Source organism: Bombus fervidus, chromosome 13, assembly GCF_041682495.2.
Source record: "Bombus fervidus isolate BK054 chromosome 13, iyBomFerv1, whole genome shotgun sequence".
In the NCBI taxonomy this organism is placed as follows: domain Eukaryota; kingdom Metazoa; phylum Arthropoda; class Insecta; order Hymenoptera; family Apidae; genus Bombus; species Bombus fervidus.
The window spans coordinates 10,998,097-11,016,344 of record NC_091529.1 but is presented as its reverse complement, the minus strand read 5'-3'; the positions used below and the strand labels follow the sequence as shown (position 1 = coordinate 11,016,344).

At 33.3% G+C, this 18,248-nt stretch overlaps 2 protein-coding genes across 2 annotated transcripts; one reads left to right on the top strand and one right to left on the bottom strand.

Moving 5' to 3' along the window:
• The first annotated feature begins 538 nt into the window (after positions 1 to 538).
• D4 (double PHD fingers d4) lies at positions 539 to 17,013 on the top strand. The gene is made up of 9 exons (XM_072015624.1): positions 539 to 910; positions 995 to 1,104; positions 1,434 to 1,670; positions 1,756 to 1,961; positions 2,368 to 2,437; positions 4,160 to 4,315; positions 6,467 to 6,946; positions 12,693 to 12,805; positions 13,606 to 17,013. Exons 1-9 carry the CDS (start codon positions 831 to 833, stop codon positions 13,735 to 13,737), a joined length of 1,584 nt encoding a protein of 527 aa, XP_071871725.1. The 5' UTR covers positions 539 to 830; the 3' UTR covers positions 13,738 to 17,013.
• Iyd (Iodotyrosine deiodinase) lies at positions 15,332 to 16,582 on the bottom strand. Its single transcript, XM_072015631.1, has 4 exons — positions 16,408 to 16,582; positions 16,025 to 16,237; positions 15,652 to 15,968; positions 15,332 to 15,568 (listed from the first exon to the last, which is right to left on the bottom strand). Exons 1-4 carry the CDS (start codon positions 16,580 to 16,582, stop codon positions 15,383 to 15,385), a joined length of 891 nt encoding a protein of 296 aa, XP_071871732.1. The 3' UTR covers positions 15,332 to 15,382.
• Positions 17,014 to 18,248: the final 1,235 nt, after the last annotated feature.

The following is an 18,248-nucleotide window of genomic DNA, read 5'->3' as shown; positions in this document are numbered from 1 at the left end:
TAAGTGGAAGCAAGATATAACGATTTTGAATCTAGGAATTACGATTTGAAGTCCAGGAATCCATTGCACTGGTTCAAAAATTGTTAAAATTTGCTATTTCTTATTAAATTAATTGGCTTATTCCCCATGACTCCTTTTGTCTTATACGTTGTTTATTTTTGTTGATACTATGAACATAACTGAATATTGTCTTATGGAGATAGAAAAGTACAAGTAATATTGGTTGGACCACGTACATAACATTTATTCAAAATGTTATTTGAGAAATTGATTTATATATTGATAATAAAGCGAGATTCCGTTATTCTAAATATAATATGTATTTAAATAAATAAAAAATTTATAGTTTAAATGGCTATCAGGTTAAAGTAAGTTATGCAGTAGGTTAAAAGTACCAAACTTTGAAAACGCAGAACTTTTGAATCAATGGATTTCTAGATTAGAAACTTCTATATGTCGTCTCTATACTTCTCTATTCATATGAGTACTATCAAAAAATCCTAAAAAAGCATTCATAACATTTTACAACAATAAATGATCTCATATACAAGATCGTTTAATTCGTTCAATTTAGGTTCTTGTATATGCTAATGTCAATTAAACTCAGCATTTCGCCGAATGATGTAGTACTAGTACGGGAACAACCAGAGCCATACGCGTGAGCACTTTCATTTCCCCTCTTATTATATGTTGTCTATGGTATGTTAAGTACGCATTTTTGATTTCTGAGTGAAACGGACGCGCATGCCTGAAAATATGGAGCTCTGCTTCCGGCAAGAACAGTAAGTGGCGAGTAGAAGCCTGGGAGCGTATTGTTTGGTTATTATAAAATGACAGCCATTACAATCTCGCCGGCTGCACAAGGAATTATTCAAGTTGTAAATGAAAGCAATTTGTGTAAAATCGAAGGGTATGTGTTCCTTTAACTGTAAAATATAAATTTATTCTTGGTAGGATGTAAGACTTTACATGGCTACTATTGATTTCTTCACAGCTTCCTCAATGACACAGCATATAGGGAAGCCATTGAAAATTCCTCAAATTATAATAGTCGACTATGCAGAGAACGGCGTTTACGTATGCCTTTCCTCGATTCTCAAACAGGTATTAGTTATCATAATTTTTCTATAAAATTTTTATATCTGTTTTTCATGATGTACCTATAATGTAATGATGATTCGTTCGTATCCTTAAGGCTTCCTCGCTCGAACGATTGTTAAAAATGATTTAAACATTTAGACTTTGTCGTTGAATTTGTTATTTTTTATTGAAAAAGTTTTGATATAATTGAAAGAAGATATTTGGAGCAATTGCGCTCCATACTTATTCAATTAAAAATGATAGGTATTAGTATTACAAATATACAATTATCCAGCATAGTTATTTACAGATGAAAATTGTTACTGTTGTTATTTGACTATATGAAATTACAGGTGTAGCACAGAATCACTCTGCGTTGTTTATGTCTTCAAGAGAAAGACTACCTGGTTTGTTACATGGTCAGATATATACATATCCTAGTAAACGATGGAGGAAAAAACGGCGACAATATTTGATGCATTATTTACATCCAAAAAGAGGACCAAGAGGTGACACTGAAGATGGTAATGAAGGTGTAGAAACTGTAACGCATGTAAATGATGATAGCAAAGATTCAGTGGCCCTTAAAGGTAATAATAATATTACATTATTAGTGAAATAAAGTTAAAAATAAATTTCATTTGTTATAATATGACGTGTAATAATTTGATGCAGATGAACATAGTAAAGATGCATGGTACTATGATGAGCAAGACATGTTGGATATGGACACGTACGAAGAACCTGATGCTGAAAGCGATTATGATTATGAGGAAAGTTATAGTAGTAAAAGGAAACGAAGAAAACCACGTGGAGGTGGCCATCATCCTGCACGAAATCACCCATCTTCTACAGATAGTCCTGGGGGCAAACGTACTAAGGTAAATTTGATTGGTGCTGCATAGTTATGCAAACATTTTATTTCATTAATTTAATTTTTTCGGTATAAGCGTGAGTTATAATCAACAGATACGAAATACACAGTCAATTGTTTATGCTTATATCCTTTGATACGGTTGCTACCTTTAGCGTTTTTGTTTATTTATTTAATCGTTTTAATCTGTCTGTTTATAGATTAATAATGTATATAATTAATAATAGAAGATATACGATACACTTGCGCTACGTTACTCTCGGCAATAACGCTATACGTCGAACTTTCGCCGTACCGAAGAAGTTAAAAGAAAAAGAAAAATATTTAATTTGTTTTCCATTTAAATCCTTAATTTAGTTTCTTTACATATGGCAGATATTAAATTTGTCATGCATATATTTTATTAAATATAGGGTGGGGGACGCGGACGCAAAAAAACCAACTATGATGCCGTTGACACTGATAAGCCATTCGTTTGTGACCGTAAGTTTAATCACAGATACAACTACAAATGACCACTTCCTGTTACTAGTTTCATTAAAAATATAATTATTATTAGTTTTATCAGTTGTTAATTTTGAAATAAGAGAAAAGAAATGCATTGCATTAGAAGATTTGTTAATTTTATTAAATAACTATATTTTTACAATGCCTACGTATTATTTTACAAGATACGCAGAGGTTACAATATTAATATAAGATGATGATTGGAAACTCGAAATAAATTATTAAAGATTTAGTCTTGGTTGCCGCATAATTTTACATTTGGGGATGGTGATTGAACTAAGTATAATCTGATTGTGTAACGTGGGAAGGTATCCTTCTAGTCGTAATATTAATTCCACAGTTGACTTTTAGTGCTCTTTCATTCAGTGGAATTGATCAGTATTGTATTGACTGCTGTTTTCCTTCAAGTTTATGAATTGCAGTATATTACTTAGCATATTCCAGTCCTTACTGTATAATTTCTGTTTGTATCAAAAACCTTGTACTCCATTTCTCTTTTCCTATTTGTTGAAGTATGAAGAGACATGGTATGATTCATGGATGAAAGGCAAAGATTGATTATGCACATAAAAAAGAATTGAAGTTTTTATATAGAAGAATCTACGATATATTAATCCAGGTTGTGTGAAATTTCTATGAAATAGTACATTGTATCATTCTGTACAAAGACAATTACCCCCTAAAATTATACTATAGTTTATCACGTAACTCGCGTTTCGTAAATTCACATTCATTCGAAGATTTATCAATCACGGTCACGAATCTGATAAATGTTGTTCATTATATATTTGTTGTGTAATGGTTAATACAATTTTTTTTATTTTTTTTTTTTTTATTTATCATAACACGTAAGATTATATTTATGACAGTAGCGTTGAGACGAGGTATCGAAATTAGCTGAAGCATAATTTTCACGAACGTGTAACGTCGCGCTTGTCCAAACCTTGAAGGAGTATAATAGTCATTACTAATTTGATCGAACTTTTTCCAGACACGAAGTCTATGAATTAACTCGAATGTGCCTGCAATCTGTTTACTTCTTGAAACCACTCCTGTTAGATTAGCAGAAAATAAATCTAAAGACATTTGGTCTCGACTAGTAAGCTTCGATCGAACGCAACGATAGAAGAAACTTCACGATATTCGAAATTTTATATCTCGATCACGTCGAGCTTACGAAATTGGCCAAATATCTTCGGACTTCTATACTACCTGCCAATAACAGAGCAAGAATGTACTGGCTCACACTGTAGCGAGCTCATTCTGTAGGAGTATACAAGCATCAAGCCTTGCATCGTATTAGTTTTGCTTCTTGGGCTGGAACTCCTTCACTGCTTGTCCACATATAGATTCGTAGGTGGATAGGGATATGTACTGGTGCGGAAGGTGTGCAAATGCTGTCCCTAACCTGTAAGCTTCTATCCTAGATTTACTTTAACCGCCTCGTTTCTTGAAATTCACCAAGAACATTTTTATATCGTCGTACAATGATTTTATCCTTTCCTGTCTTCCATAGTTTAATCTTTTCGATGTTCATCGTTATTATAAAAAGATACATTTAAAAAGATACATTTCTAACGCGGCGGTTAAATAAGTACATCCTCCCATATCGTCCAACCAACTCGTCGACCAAGATTTCTCTTATCATGGACGTTGCATTGGATGGTTTGTGGGAAAACAGTATTTGCACTTTTGCAGTATGCAGCGCACGGTATAAAACCAGACCTGGTCTGGTCTACCATTACGGTCATTCCCACTCTACTTCCTCCGGTGATCCTGCTAAGGAACTAAGTCCCAGTCCTGCCGAAGTTGAACCTAGGAGCGTTGCAGACACCGCTGCTTCGAACCAGCCAGGTTGGAGCCAAAATCAGCTCAATTTTCTCACTTTCCTTTAAAGAAAAAAATACCAACCCAGAAAGAAACAAAGAAACAAACGTCAACTTGTTCCTGGTCTCCTGATGTCTTTTTTTACCTGATGCCTTATGATCTTTGATCTTTGGATCCCGATTTTTGCAACTACTTACTTGTTCATATAACCCTGAACAATATTTACCTAACTTGATGGAATTAAATATAATATCTTCTTCTTGTTCTTATATTCTTCTGTTGTTTTTACTCTCTTCTTAATTACATGTATTGCAAATGCATGTATTGCAAATAACCGTAGCCGTAATTGATTTTTGTGTTTCCACTTTTTTCCATAGCGTTTTTCATGCATATGGAATCTCTTATGCACAATAATCTTTTTTCATTTTTATTATCTCTTTTCGGATAATTTACGTGTCGCGTAAATATCATACGGAGAAGAATATGCCTAAGTCAGTATGATAACGGCGATTTTCTTTTTCTTTTTAATATATATATATATATATATTTGACATACATATATATACGTATACTGTTTATATGTATACCAAAAATTATGTCTGCCTTTATTGTGCTGAAAATTTTTCAGATTTCTCTCTGTTTCGTCGATATATATATTTAACTATATTATATATATTTAAGATGGGCTGATTCAAACGAAATTATAAAAAGAGAAATGCAGCGATCGTTGCGAATGTTTTGCAATAGCATGCTTCTGCAATTCGCATCTTTTTCCTTCCAAAAAATGTTCTCGTATGTTGGAAGAGTAAAAACCGGAAAATAAAGGGAGGCGACGTCATTTTAATGAAATCGGTAGTGCTCCTTGACGCGGTCATTTTTGAATGTTTGGTATGTGTGTGCGTCTTATTATTTCACCCGACGAGATAGTCGTCTCTTCCGTAATTTTCTATAGCATGCGTTCGCATTTATTAATTTCTAATCTTTAATAGTTACTGTATAGTATTTTTTTTTTTTTTTTACAGTTTGTTTCAATTATTAATTTTTCTGTTTGCTTGTTGTTTCTATTACTGCTTTACTTTCCTAGAGCGATTTTGGCTTCGAGTTTTCCTCTTGATGAGCGCCTGCAGAGCTTCAAACTAAAGAAAAAAGAAAAGCGCACGGAGATACGTTTGTCTTATATCCTTTCTCTCTTTCTCTTTGTCTATCTCTCTACGTGAATTGCCAAAGTAGTTTGTTTTTCATGTTTGTGTAGTGCTGTTTTGTCTGATCTTTGAAACACTTTCGAATTATCCCGACTTCTTTATATGATCTTGGAATTGCTCTTTTTTGGTGATGGAATGCATATCGGATTGACATAATATGTGCACCCTGTTACGATTATTATATTTGTGTGTGTATATATACATATGTATATGCATATATATTTATATATACGCACACAAATATATTATATGTATCTATATACGTATTATTTCATTTGTTTCCTTATTGTTGTGCCAGTTTCTTTTCATTAAAACATTTGTGATGCATCGAATGATCGATTCTGGTTATTCGAAATAACAATTTTCGTCGTTTGTGTGGTAAGTGATTGCCTGTTGTGAATATTCTCTGAATTTCACAGAAACGTAAGATTATTTCACTAATCTCTTTCGCTTCAAATCTGTTCACTGTTCAAGGTCATTGAGGAGTGGTATATCCCACCATACAGTGTCTAATTTTTTTATCTTTATATTTCTTAAAAAAATGACAAGTTAATTACAACGGCTAAAATTTTATGAAAAATATTACATTTAGTCAACTAAAATTGTACAGCTGATTGCTCATAAAATTTCTATATTTCTTTTCACCTGAAAAATAGTGATTTCCACCACTCTGTCAAAATATCCAAAAGTCACTGATTATAAATAGATTCTGTTCCACAATTTCCTTGTCCTGGATTTTCATAATTATTTCAGAACCGGCAATCGCTCGCCAAGCAAAGCCACGAATCCTCAATGCTTATCAAATGTGATATCGCTGTCGACTCGACATCCGACAACCGGGAGCCTTGTAACCGAATCGATTATCGCTGTTTGTCATCACAGAAATTGACTCTAAATCATTGTTTCTAAGCCAGTGTGCATGGTCATTAGCTTGAGACGCAAAGCGCAACTGGGTATGTGGTCGGTTTGTGATCAGGTGGTACACGTCGGGGTCGTCAGAATGCAACTTCGTCGAGTACTTCGAGTCCCTCTCCCGCAGCGCCGTCCGCGTCCGCTGCGGGAGCATCGGCGCAGCCACAACCGCAGTCTCAGCCGGCCCAGCCTCAGCCGCAACAGTCGCAGCAGCAACAACCACAGCAACCGTCTCAGCAACAGCAGCCACCTCAGCAGCAGCAACAATTGCCCGCGGTACCGCCAACGGTAGCGCCAGCATCGCCTACGATACCAGCCGTGAAGGAAGAACATCTGCCGGCGGTGCCGTCGCCAGGTACAGCTGTCCCCTCGCCATCCTCGGTGAGGACGGAAGGCCCACCGACCCCAGGGACGAACGAAAAAAAAGCTGGCAAGTCCGCGCAACCATCCCCATACTGCGACTTCTGTCTGGGCGATGCTAGGGAAAATAAAAAGACCGGCGGCTCCGAAGAGTTGGTCTCTTGCAGTGATTGCGGTCGCTCAGGTAAGCCAGAGGAAAAGATCAAGCGCAAGTATACGCGGAGAACGAATCACAATTAAGCCACCGTTGCCCCCTGGTCTGTTGCGTTTAAGCAACGATATCTATAGCGTTTTCCGGGAACGATAATCGTCGTGTATCGTATTCGTCGATTGAACATTCGCAGCCGGGGATATAGCTCTTCTCGTTTTTCGATAATCAATCCCCGCGCTATCGGCTGTGTATATGGGGATGAGCATTTTGTTCGGCACGATTGGAGTATTTGCGAAAGGAAAACGTATTTAAAGTTATATTTTATCCATGCTTTCCGTTGTTCGTTGAATCGAGAGTTAATTTTCGTTAGTTGAATCGAGTATTTATTAGTCTTATAGCGTTCTCTAGGTCGTTCGTATTTTTGATCCTTAAAAATTTCTTATTATTTATGTTTTCTTTAGTTTATATTTTCTTAAGTTTAAAAAGAATATAAAAGAATTGTTTATGTCAAATATCAATGTGATAAAAATACTAAGGAACTGTTTATAGGAAATATCAGTTTAAGGGAAATATGAAAGGATCTTATGCTAAAGATTATTTTAAAACGTTATATGTCTTTCTATTTGTTAAAACGAGATCGAGACAAGGCTAAAAAGATATTTTATGGACGTTGTGTTTTATATAGTGCTCGGCCATTCCTTTCGATGGACTTAAATGGATTTCTGTTCGTCTTTTTCTGGAGAAGATATGTCGAGGATAAATGTTATTGTTATGGAGGGAGCTACGCCTTGGTGCTCCCTCCTTTTCCAATTGCCTATTTGGACCCATTGTCTTCCGAAAGTATGAAATCAGTCCCGTCTACCTCTTTCCTTACCAAATTATCATATACAGAGTATTTAATATTCCTTACTCCTTTATAGTCCACTTTTACGTGCCCCCTTTTTTCAGTCTTCTTGTTGCCTCCTCTTCTCACGAAAAATCGATAATGAACAGCAAGATTAAAATTTGTCAAGTCCATCAATAGGAAGTGATATAAAGTGATATAAACCTTTATCGCCCCATAAAACACGGTCAACAGCGCGCGTTTTCATCTCTTGTGTCTCCTTACGATCCGCGACTTGTGTTCATACGAGGCATAAGAGCCGAGGAATTATCGCGTTTCTTCATTGTTCATTCGATCATCCGTATTGATCATGGTCGATTAATTAACAATCGTTTGTAGTTGAACTGTTCGTTTGTTGAACTAGATTTTTGTATCCGTATCGTAAGGATCGTTTTTTCTTTTCTGTTCGTTGTAGACGAATTTCGTAGGCGAATCATTGTTATTGTCCATCGTCGACTCGGAGGTTATCATACCGATTCGATCGCTATTTTTCATACCGTTAAGGATAATTCGATTTGTCCGCGAGAGAATCGCAATGAAAGGTAAAAGAGGGAATTTAAAAAAATGGAGAAAAGTGCTGAAAAAAAAGTAAGAGAATAATATACTATTTTTCGGATTGAGGTTAGGTTGACAAACTAGCTGCCGTATGACATACGTTCGGAACCATCGTTAAAACGTAGTTCATGTGCAATAATTAAGGGATATCGATTATCTGCACGGTTTTCTAGGCGGACAAAAATAAAAAGATAGAGAGAGAGAGAGAGAGAAAGATAGAGAGATAGAGAGAGAGAGAGAGGGAGAGAGAGAAAGGAATATGAATGGTTACGAGCTTTACGTACACTAGTCAAGGCACGAAAAGCAAAAACATCACTTTGTCAATGGTGCAACTTGTCGCATCTGAGTAATAGGAATTTTCCGCGAAATTCCTTTACTGCACGGATCAACTGTGATTTATTGTGTAATTCAATGATTAGTTTTTAAGGGATAAAAAAATTTTTACGGAGGAAAGAGGGATAAAAAGAAAAATGATAAACAAATAGAAAATGAGGAAGGTTAACTATGTACAAAAATCAATTGAAGTTGAAGATACATGAATCTCGCTCTGGATATTTAAGAAGGAAAGAAAGAAATGCGAATGAAGAAAAAAAGATTGAGAAAGAGAGAAAGATAAATCATCGATAAGATTAATCGTACAATTTACGCGAAAATTTTTGATGAAAAGAGAGAAAAAAGATTCTAGATCGCGAAATCGACGTGTTTGAAAGTTTTTTAAAGAAACAAAGAAAACAAAAAAGAAAAAGGAACAAAATAGAGAAAAAAAAATAACAAAATTCCTGTTGCACAGTATCACTAGAGCACATATTGAAGAAGATGTGTTTGTGTTCTCTGTTTGACTACAGTGTAATCGTGTGGTTTTTTTTTATCGTTGTTTCGTTCAAAAATCAAAAAATAAAAAAGGATCAATAAGAGAACGAAGCTTGCCGCGAGAATTGTTCGTTCCATATGATCGCGAAGTTTTAAGAGAGCTTAAAGAACAAAACGATACGATATACAATATACATATATTATATATATACTTTATATTATTGATATTATCCAGCACAGTCGTGAATCGTTTAACGAGAGCAACAATATTTATATATAGTAAGACGAAACAAAAGAAATAACAGGATCGACCATGTTTTTTCGATACTTCTACACTTTTTCAAATTTGTAAATATCCTTTTTTATTTTACGTTTTTTCGAGTGTTTCTATTTACAGAATATATTACCATAGAATACCACACCGTAAGAGCGCAGCACATATAACGCTAGTAAACGAGTACTGTCGTTCAAAATACTCAATTAAAAAGGTCACAAAAAGAATATTCATTTTTGCGATTCGACTATGATTCATTATCATATTATTTTCTTTTTTAATATCTTTGCTACCGATACGTTGCATTTTTCTTGGAAAGTACGATAAAGAGGAAAGTTGATTTTTCGTACGAACGTAGCAATGTTTAGTAAACAGTTGTGTCTGTAAATTCATAAGTGATTATCCGCCATTTTTTAATTTAATTAATCATAGATGATGAATCATGAGGCATGCGTTTTAAATGATCGATTTACATTTTCGAGAATCGTAACGAAAATTCGCGGATTAAATTAAAAAAAAAAATAATTTCTTAATTTTCAGTTTCACTTTTTTTTCGCGTAAACATTCCACATATTTTTAAATCTGCTGCTCTTAAAACCTTCCGTTTCGTTCTGGGCATTAATCGTTTCCGTCTCATGTTGCAAATGTAATACATAATATAGTAATCGCCTTTTTACCATTCGTAATCGTCATCAAATGACGAATATATTTATTGCATACATAGAGGGAGAAAGAACAAGTGAAGCGACGACATATGCAAGCGAAACATGCGTATATAGAGTGAGAGAGAGAGAGAGAGAGAGAGAGAGAGAGAGAGAGAGAGAGAAAGGTTGTAAAAACTAACGATAATTCTTTCTTTTCTTTCCAAACGAATTACTCCAGTCTTTAGGCAGGATTTCGACCATACGTCGTGTTTTAACGATATGAAAAAAAATGAAGAAAAAAGAGATAAAGATATATCACGTAATCTTAGAAACTCGATAATAGCTTAGTTTTATACAAGCTTTGATATTCGTACAAGAAAATATCGTTCGAACGCTAGAATTAACGAGAAGAAAAGAATACAAGAAAGGAAGAAAGAAAAAGAAAAAAAAAAACAGAAAAAATTCGTCACTTTATTGTTTATACGATGTTCCACGAGTTTCTCTCGTCGTAGCGGAGAGGTCGTCGCCGTCACCATTCGTATTTAATTAATCAACTCTCCACTCACCACTCCCGAACGGTAATGCAATCCGCGCGTTCGTTTTCCATTATTAGTAGCTGGTTTCCAACGCTAACGTTATATCATTATCATAGATTTACGAATAACCGATGCAAGCGAGTTGTAACGTACGTACGTGTACTCGACATTTTCCCTTGTTATCACCTTTACATCCGACGTGTAAACAAGCGCAGTGGGTAGATGGTTAATTTCTACGGTGCGTCTGATTAACCGACCGGAATTGCACAGCGCAGAAACACACGCAGAGGAATTACCTAGGGTTTATATCGTCTTTAAGTGTTACACGCAAGTTCTTTTGTGTCTTTCTGCTGAAAAACGTCGTCGACGCCAGTTTCTCGAGTCTTACCAAAAAAAAAAAAACAAAAAAAAAACAAAAAAAAAATATGGGAGAAAAGAAATGAAAAAAAAAAGTAAGCGAAGATAGGAATAAAATAGTGGAAAGAAGAATATATAGAGAGAGGGAAAAAAAGAGCGAGGGAAGATGAGATGTGTTTAACCCCTTATCTTACGATTTAAATTCCAGTAGTGCGTGCCATAAACAACAATAAGGTCGGTCACGCGTCGGTCCATTTCACGGTTTGGCTGACCGTTCGAAACTGTGCAAATCGCACGTGTTTTTTGATATGTACAACTAATTTTATTTTACAAGATGTTTGATAAATAATCACTACCAATTGATCATTTAACAAGAAAGATTGATTATCTTGAAGTGAATAATAAATCAATAACATCGAGGTACCACGTCTTTCACACGTGTTGTTTATGTTCGATCCGATCGACGTTCCACGTCTCTCACACGATATTGTAGGTTAAGGGGTTAATAACACGAGATCCTTTAGGTTTACTTTATAGCTTAGTAGCGCTCGTGCGTCGAGAGAGAAATAAATCTGAAGGTGAATCACTATCGTATCTTGATGAACCCTTCTGTTTATCGTATTAAGAGAGACTCACACACCTAGTATAAGAGAGAGGATGAAAGATTAAAAAAAAAAAAGTAATTACAAGTATGAAAGCATGCAGAGATAGTTCCTCCTTGTTATATAAAAGAAAAAAAAAAGATCGAAGACTTGTTATTAGGCAATTTTAATTAAGCAATACCCATGAGGCTTACAAATCTAGTATTTAAGTAACGCTAGTTATATATAAATATATATATTATATATATATTATATATATCAAATGTGATACGTTATATGAGTTACATGTGTGCGCGTGTGTGTCTGTGTACATTTTGTGTGCGCGCGAGTGTGAGTGTGTGGGTGTCAAGAAAAAAATATAGCACGCACACACACACACACACCCGCGCGCACTAAAGGAGAGAAAGCGTGAGTGAGAGAGAGAGAGAGAGAGAGAGAGAGAGAGAGAGAGAGAGAGAGAGAGAAAGAAACGAAAAATAGCGTGAAAGAAGTGAAAAAGAGTACGAAGATTTGAAAAAAAAAGTGTGTGTAAACTAATGAGAGGAGAGAGTGTGCTGGTCCGCGACGTTTATATTGTGCTGCGCAAGAAAGAACGTGAACTATTCCAAGGTACGCACCGCTATTACTTACCACCTTACTATTCCAAATAAAATAACAATATGTTCAAGAGGCAACATCAAAAAAAAAAAAAAAAAAAAAATAAAAAAGAATACAATCGCAGATATCATGAAATAAAACATTCTGTGCGGAAACATAACAGAACGTATCATTATTCCGGACGTTTTTAGTGCTGAGGAAGGGTGAAAGTCATGATTCTTTGTGATAAATCATAGAAATCTTATCGCACGCGTTTCTTGAGCAATCGAAAAAAAAAAAAAAAAAGAATATAACTATCGAACTTAATTTGGAATTTCGACAAAATGCTTCCGTTCGAGTTCTTAAATGAACGTTTATCTTTCTGAATATGGAGTAAAAAGTTATTAGAAACGAGATGATAGCTTGGAGTTCACTGTTCTTCGGCACAAGATAAATGTCCTAGCACCTTTCTACTCGTCCAAAAGTTATCCTATTCCATCCCAAATGCGTGTTCCATGACCTAGTTTACGTTCTTGTTATAGGGCATCCGACTTGTTTGCAATTCACAGCGAACATGATCGTTTCTGTTCGCAAGTACAGGTGGCAGTGTATCGAATGCAAATGCTGTTCCATTTGTGGTACTTCTGACAATGATGTGAGTATTCATTACCATTTTTCGGGTTTCCCTTACACTTTACGTGACCGAGACAAAGAACAATCCACGTGCAGCTGCTTCAACTATTTTGATTTTTCTCCTCTGTCACGAAAGGACAATGTTGCTCGAATACCCTTTATTCTTTATATACGTTAACGTTATCTTTGTTTAAACCTTACTTTGTCGATTACTTCTTTTGTTGCCATTAATACGTCAACTATCATTGTGTGATCATCAGAGAAAAAAAATGTTTGTTTTTCTAGAATGATTACAATAATATGAATTTACTTATTGATTAAATAAATTTAAAATAGTAGATTGATATTGTAATATGAAAAATTTATTGAAGAATTAATTATTTTTATTACAAGATAATATTTTACTAAATTAATATTATAGTATACTATATTGAAACATTTTAATCTATCAAGACCATTGAAACAAAACAGGTCAGTCACCGTATGATTAGGTATCTCTTACAATTATCATTTATTTAAAAAAATTGTTGGTTTTAAATCAAAATAGTTTGAGGAAGATGTACGGAAATACATTGACGATTCTAAATCTTATTAAATTGTTTGAACTATTACAACGCGTTACTAATATCTTTTATCAAGAAAAAAAGAAAAGAAAAAGTTTGTGATCATCGAAAATTAACAATGGATCAGACTACGTCTGAATAAGTGAATACCGTAGTAGGGTAATCGTAAAGAGGAAGAGATAGTAAACTGTATAAAGCACTATACCCAGTTAGTTAGGCATCGTTGGAAGCTAATTAATTGTTTCGCGAACCAAACTAGGATCAACTGCTGTTCTGTGACGACTGTGATCGTGGATACCATATGTATTGTCTGTCTCCACCTCTTGCGTCTCCTCCCGAGGGCTCCTGGTCTTGCCGTCTGTGCATAGCAGAGTTTCATCGCCGTGATTAAGAATCTTTTGTCTCGTAAATAAGTAACGGATTTTATCTATTTGCTGTGGTGCAGTGGCCGCTCTCGAATTAGGAGAGTATTCTATAAGCTCACTCTTCTTTCTAGTATTACGATAAACGCAAATGTACTTTCAAGTGAACTCTTCTTTCCTTTGTAAGAGGGACTATTAATTAATAACGTTGGCAGCATTAACTATTCCGCTTTTTGTTTTTCTTTTCGATTTAAGTTTCTATTGAATAAGATGAAATATCGCAAAGTATACGTAATGTATGTTATATTATCTCAGGCACTGGTGATCTCAGAAAATAAAAAGTATCATAATTATGTATTTATATTCTCTAACGAACTAGCGTTTATCAGTAGATGTACGAAGGTATAAGGTCAAAGGGCTGTCTTAAGATTTCTATTGAGAACAGATGAATACCTGCTTTAAGCTTGCCATTAAAGTCAATGCGTTTAATGGGCATAACCTTAATGGTTAAGGACTTCGGCATCAGATTGTCGTTAAACGTCGTTGCGTTTTTCATTGAAATAAGTTGGTTAGACAATTGCGAACACCGATAAATACTCTCCTAGTTCTCGTGGCCAATATATTTTTAGCCATTGACATTCGAAGTTCGGTTGCTTTTAGGATTTCAAAAATCTGCTTACACTTTAAACAACTTTTGGAGATCTCAAGTTTTCATAATATCTTTAGCTCCTTGCTATTAACCTGGTTCAATCCAAGGTGAATGAAAGAAGCAAACGTAAGGAAAAAAAGATTGATATTCTAGGAAGAACATGATATTAATAGCATCTGTTTCATAAATAGTGATAAATAGAACGCTATCTGTTTATCTGTATGTATCATGATATTAAAGCTTTTACACTTAATGACACAGCCATTAGTAGCAGTATAGCTATGACATACAAACTCACAGTACAGCAGAAAATTATATTCTATATGCCCTTTATTGTTAGCTCAGTATTTTTATATTTTATATATTGAATGTACTTAATTTAAGATACCATGGTGATATTTGGTACTCATTGTTGTAACTCTTCGTTTCTTTTTTATTCGAGTAATTTTAAGGTCGCTTAACGACATGCAATTGTGTGTATTAGATGTCATGAAAATGAGTCTATAAAGATTTTTGAGTTTGAACCAGTCAATGGTGAATTTACATTTTATATTGCTTATTTTTAACAAACTGTATGCAAATTTCAATAAACATTAGTATACAACTGAACCACTAACTTTAGACAGTCTTATTGTGTGCCATGAATATTTTCTGAGTGCAGGAATATAATACATAATGATAGAACTTCTTTGGGTGCTATATTTCAGGGATTAGGTCCCTTTTGAACATTTTAGGATAACTTTATAAGATTGAAAGTCATGTCTTTGACCAAGGAAAATTATATTCTATAATTATAATGAATAATATATATATATATATATATTTGCGAAAGTGTAATGTAAGATATTCATAAGTAACAAACAATACTCAAAACAAATATAAGTTTTTTTATAAAAACAGGATTTATATATATAAATCTATGATTATGTGTACTCATTTTTGTATCATCCCATAAGTAAGCAAATATTCTGACAAAGTATTAAACAGAGGTACTTTGTTTCCCATAATTTTTCATTACATATGTGTCAATCAATTTCTACTAAAATATCAGATAGAGGTTTTCGCTGAAGGTCAGGCACTGTAGCATCCTTTGCTGGATAACCAACTGGCAGTAGTACAACAAGCCTTTCATTAGGAGGACGTCCAAGAAGGTTGCGGATAGCAGGTCCACAGTTTAAAGGAGTAGAAGTCAGAGTTACCAAACCTGCATACTAGTTTTAAAGTTCATATATTATTAATTCATATTATTCATAGGTATACAGTATAAGAGATTATAGTATTATAACAATATTACCTGTATAGCAGTGATGAGAATACCACAAGCAATAGATGTGCTCATTTCATTATAGTAATGAACTTTCTTATTTCCATTTGGTAAAATTCCATAAATTTGCTTAAACACAAATATTAAATAAGGAGCGGTAGTCAGGTATTCTTTAATCCAATTTGTTCTTAATGGAAGTAAATCGGTTGTCCATTTTACTCCCATTCTTTTTTTATAGTTTATTTCTTCTTCACTTTCGACGACAAGACGTATTTGTTCTTTCACCTTTTGATTTGATACCGCTACGAATGTCCATGGTTCTGTATGTGCACCACTAGGCGTAGTGCCTAAAACCGATTCAGATATATAAAAGTTTTGTGAATGTAACAACATGATATTGTACCTGCAGCTTTTATTATCTCATGTATGACTTCTTTTGGTACAGGGTCAGGACTGAAAAATCTTATACTTCTCCTAGCAGCTACTATTTTATAAAACTCAGAAGCTCGACAGAGTATCTCTTCTTCAGAGGGTCTCTTATATACATAAGGGATATGTTTTAAATCTGTTGTTAGTACAGGTCCATCACTATTTTCTAGTGTTTCCTGATTAATGTCTAGAATATCAATTTTTTATTTTATTAAAAAAATACATGACTAATCAGTAATTATTATTTACTATTACATAAAAATACAAATGAATTTCATAGTTTAAATGATATACTTTTTTATAATTATTATTTAAAAAATTTAAAACCTGGTAGTAATAATATTATAGTATTATTACCTTTTAGCTGCTCCGTGGTATTATCCAAAATGTTAAAATTATGTCTTTTCTTTTGAATAAAAATAGTGCCCTTTTTTAACACTTCGTAAGATAATTTCAAAAACATGTAAAGTATAATACTAATCAGTATATGGTACCAGTATTTCGTCCAAAATGGTAAAAGTTCAGTAAACATTTTGAATAAAAATTTTACGTTTATTTCAAGAACTAAAAGATTGAGTATACTACTCAACGGTTTCAATTACAATATACTGAAGGCTAACAACGTAACAATATATACATATATATATATATAAAAAAAGATTGTGTTAAAACGAGTGAAGAGATACGTATGACCTACAATAACTAAGTTATCGCTTTTAAACCGACTATGTATCCCACTACTCATGATACAAAGTAGATTTAATTAACAATTAATTTTTCGTCTATCATTTACTATACAACGAAGTATTCAAGTATTTGTGTCTTAAAAAAGTACACATATTATGCTTAGTAAGTTTCTAATTTTCCAAGTGTAACAAAGAGTAATTATAATTCTTACTATATACGATTAGCGATTATTTAAAAATTTTTAAAATTGTCTTTTGCACCTTCTATCGTCTAGAGAGAGAGAGAGAGAGAGAAAAAAGTATTATCTACTGAGGCATCTAATTACATCTTTAAGCAATACATGGAAACGATTTAATTATTCAGCGTAAAAGAGACTCAGGCTATTTAAAAAATAAATCCATCGAGACGCTGGCTTAGACAATGACTTTTATTAACATCCTACTATTGTTAAAGACTTGTTATTATAAATAAAGTCACTGTTTACTTTTAATAACTCTTATTCATTTCGATCAACATCGTGATACATCGTTTCGCCTCCATGTTTTATTACGTTTTGTAAATTTTTTGCTAAGGGTTGTATATCGAGTAAAGTATTCACATTTTCCTTCTTTCAATTTTAATCCTTGGATGACAGTCCGTAAACAGCGATGACTGGTAATTTCTGACCTTTAAGTATAATACAGACAGGATATTTTTTAAAGTAACTTTATTATTATATACGAGTAGAAAGACAAGAAATTATAGTTATGAATTTTATTCAAAAACTATCATTGTGGTTTTATTCTAGATATATGAAAATTATAAAGTTACGGACAAATTGAAAGATTAGAAATATAAAATTACGAAAATTGTATAGGGACAAAAAATTATACAATTATAAAACCATGAGTAAATCATATTATATACATTATAAAACTTTTGAAATTATATCCATTATCGTTAGAACTATTGAACTACTTTAATATATACTTAAATATATTATACATACATAATTAGAATTAAAACAATATGATGAATATATGGTGAATAAGAAAATAAATAAATATATGTAATCATATTTTTTTCAATAAAAGTAAATATCAATATTACAAAAATGCATCTTTTTAAAATTGTAATCAATCTAATACCATTCTATGTATATAGTTCTAATGTTAATGAATCGTACGAAATTGCGTCTTATTATTAACATATTATTCCTGTTTGAAATATTAGAGTATCATGCATGAAAATTTAATATTGTTAATCAATCCTTAATATTGTTAATCATCAAAATTGTCTCCCCGTTTAATTTAGAATTAAATATTTTTTTCTCATCCTCTTGAACATTAAAAAAATGTTAATAACATTAGTTAAGCAGTTTAATGTTAATTAAGTTAAACTAACATAAAAATCAAACTAGTATTATTCGTTTCTTACAAAACATCGTGAATTTATTACTTATTTTCAAAATACTTATATCTTTGAATTTACGTATCAAGTTATTCCCTTTCTCAATAACAATGGTTACAAAA

Coding starts and splice junctions, on each gene's coding strand:
- D4 (XM_072015624.1), top strand. CDS start 831: ATGACAGCCATTACAATCTCGCCGGCTGCACAAGGAATTATTCAAGTT. Junction 911..994: donor AATTTGTGTAAAATCGAAGG/GTATGTGTTCCT, acceptor ATTTCTTCACAG/CTTCCTCAATGACACAGCAT. Junction 6,947..12,692: donor CAGTGATTGCGGTCGCTCAG/GTAAGCCAGAGG, acceptor TTCTTGTTATAG/GGCATCCGACTTGTTTGCAA.
- Iyd (XM_072015631.1), bottom strand. CDS start 16,582: ATGTTTACTGAACTTTTACCATTTTGGACGAAATACTGGTACCATATA. Junction 16,238..16,407: donor TACCACGGAGCAGCTAAAAG/GTAATAATACTA, acceptor TTGATATTCTAG/ACATTAATCAGGAAACACTA. Junction 15,969..16,024: donor TGAGATAATAAAAGCTGCAG/GTACAATATCAT, acceptor AATCGGTTTTAG/GCACTACGCCTAGTGGTGCA.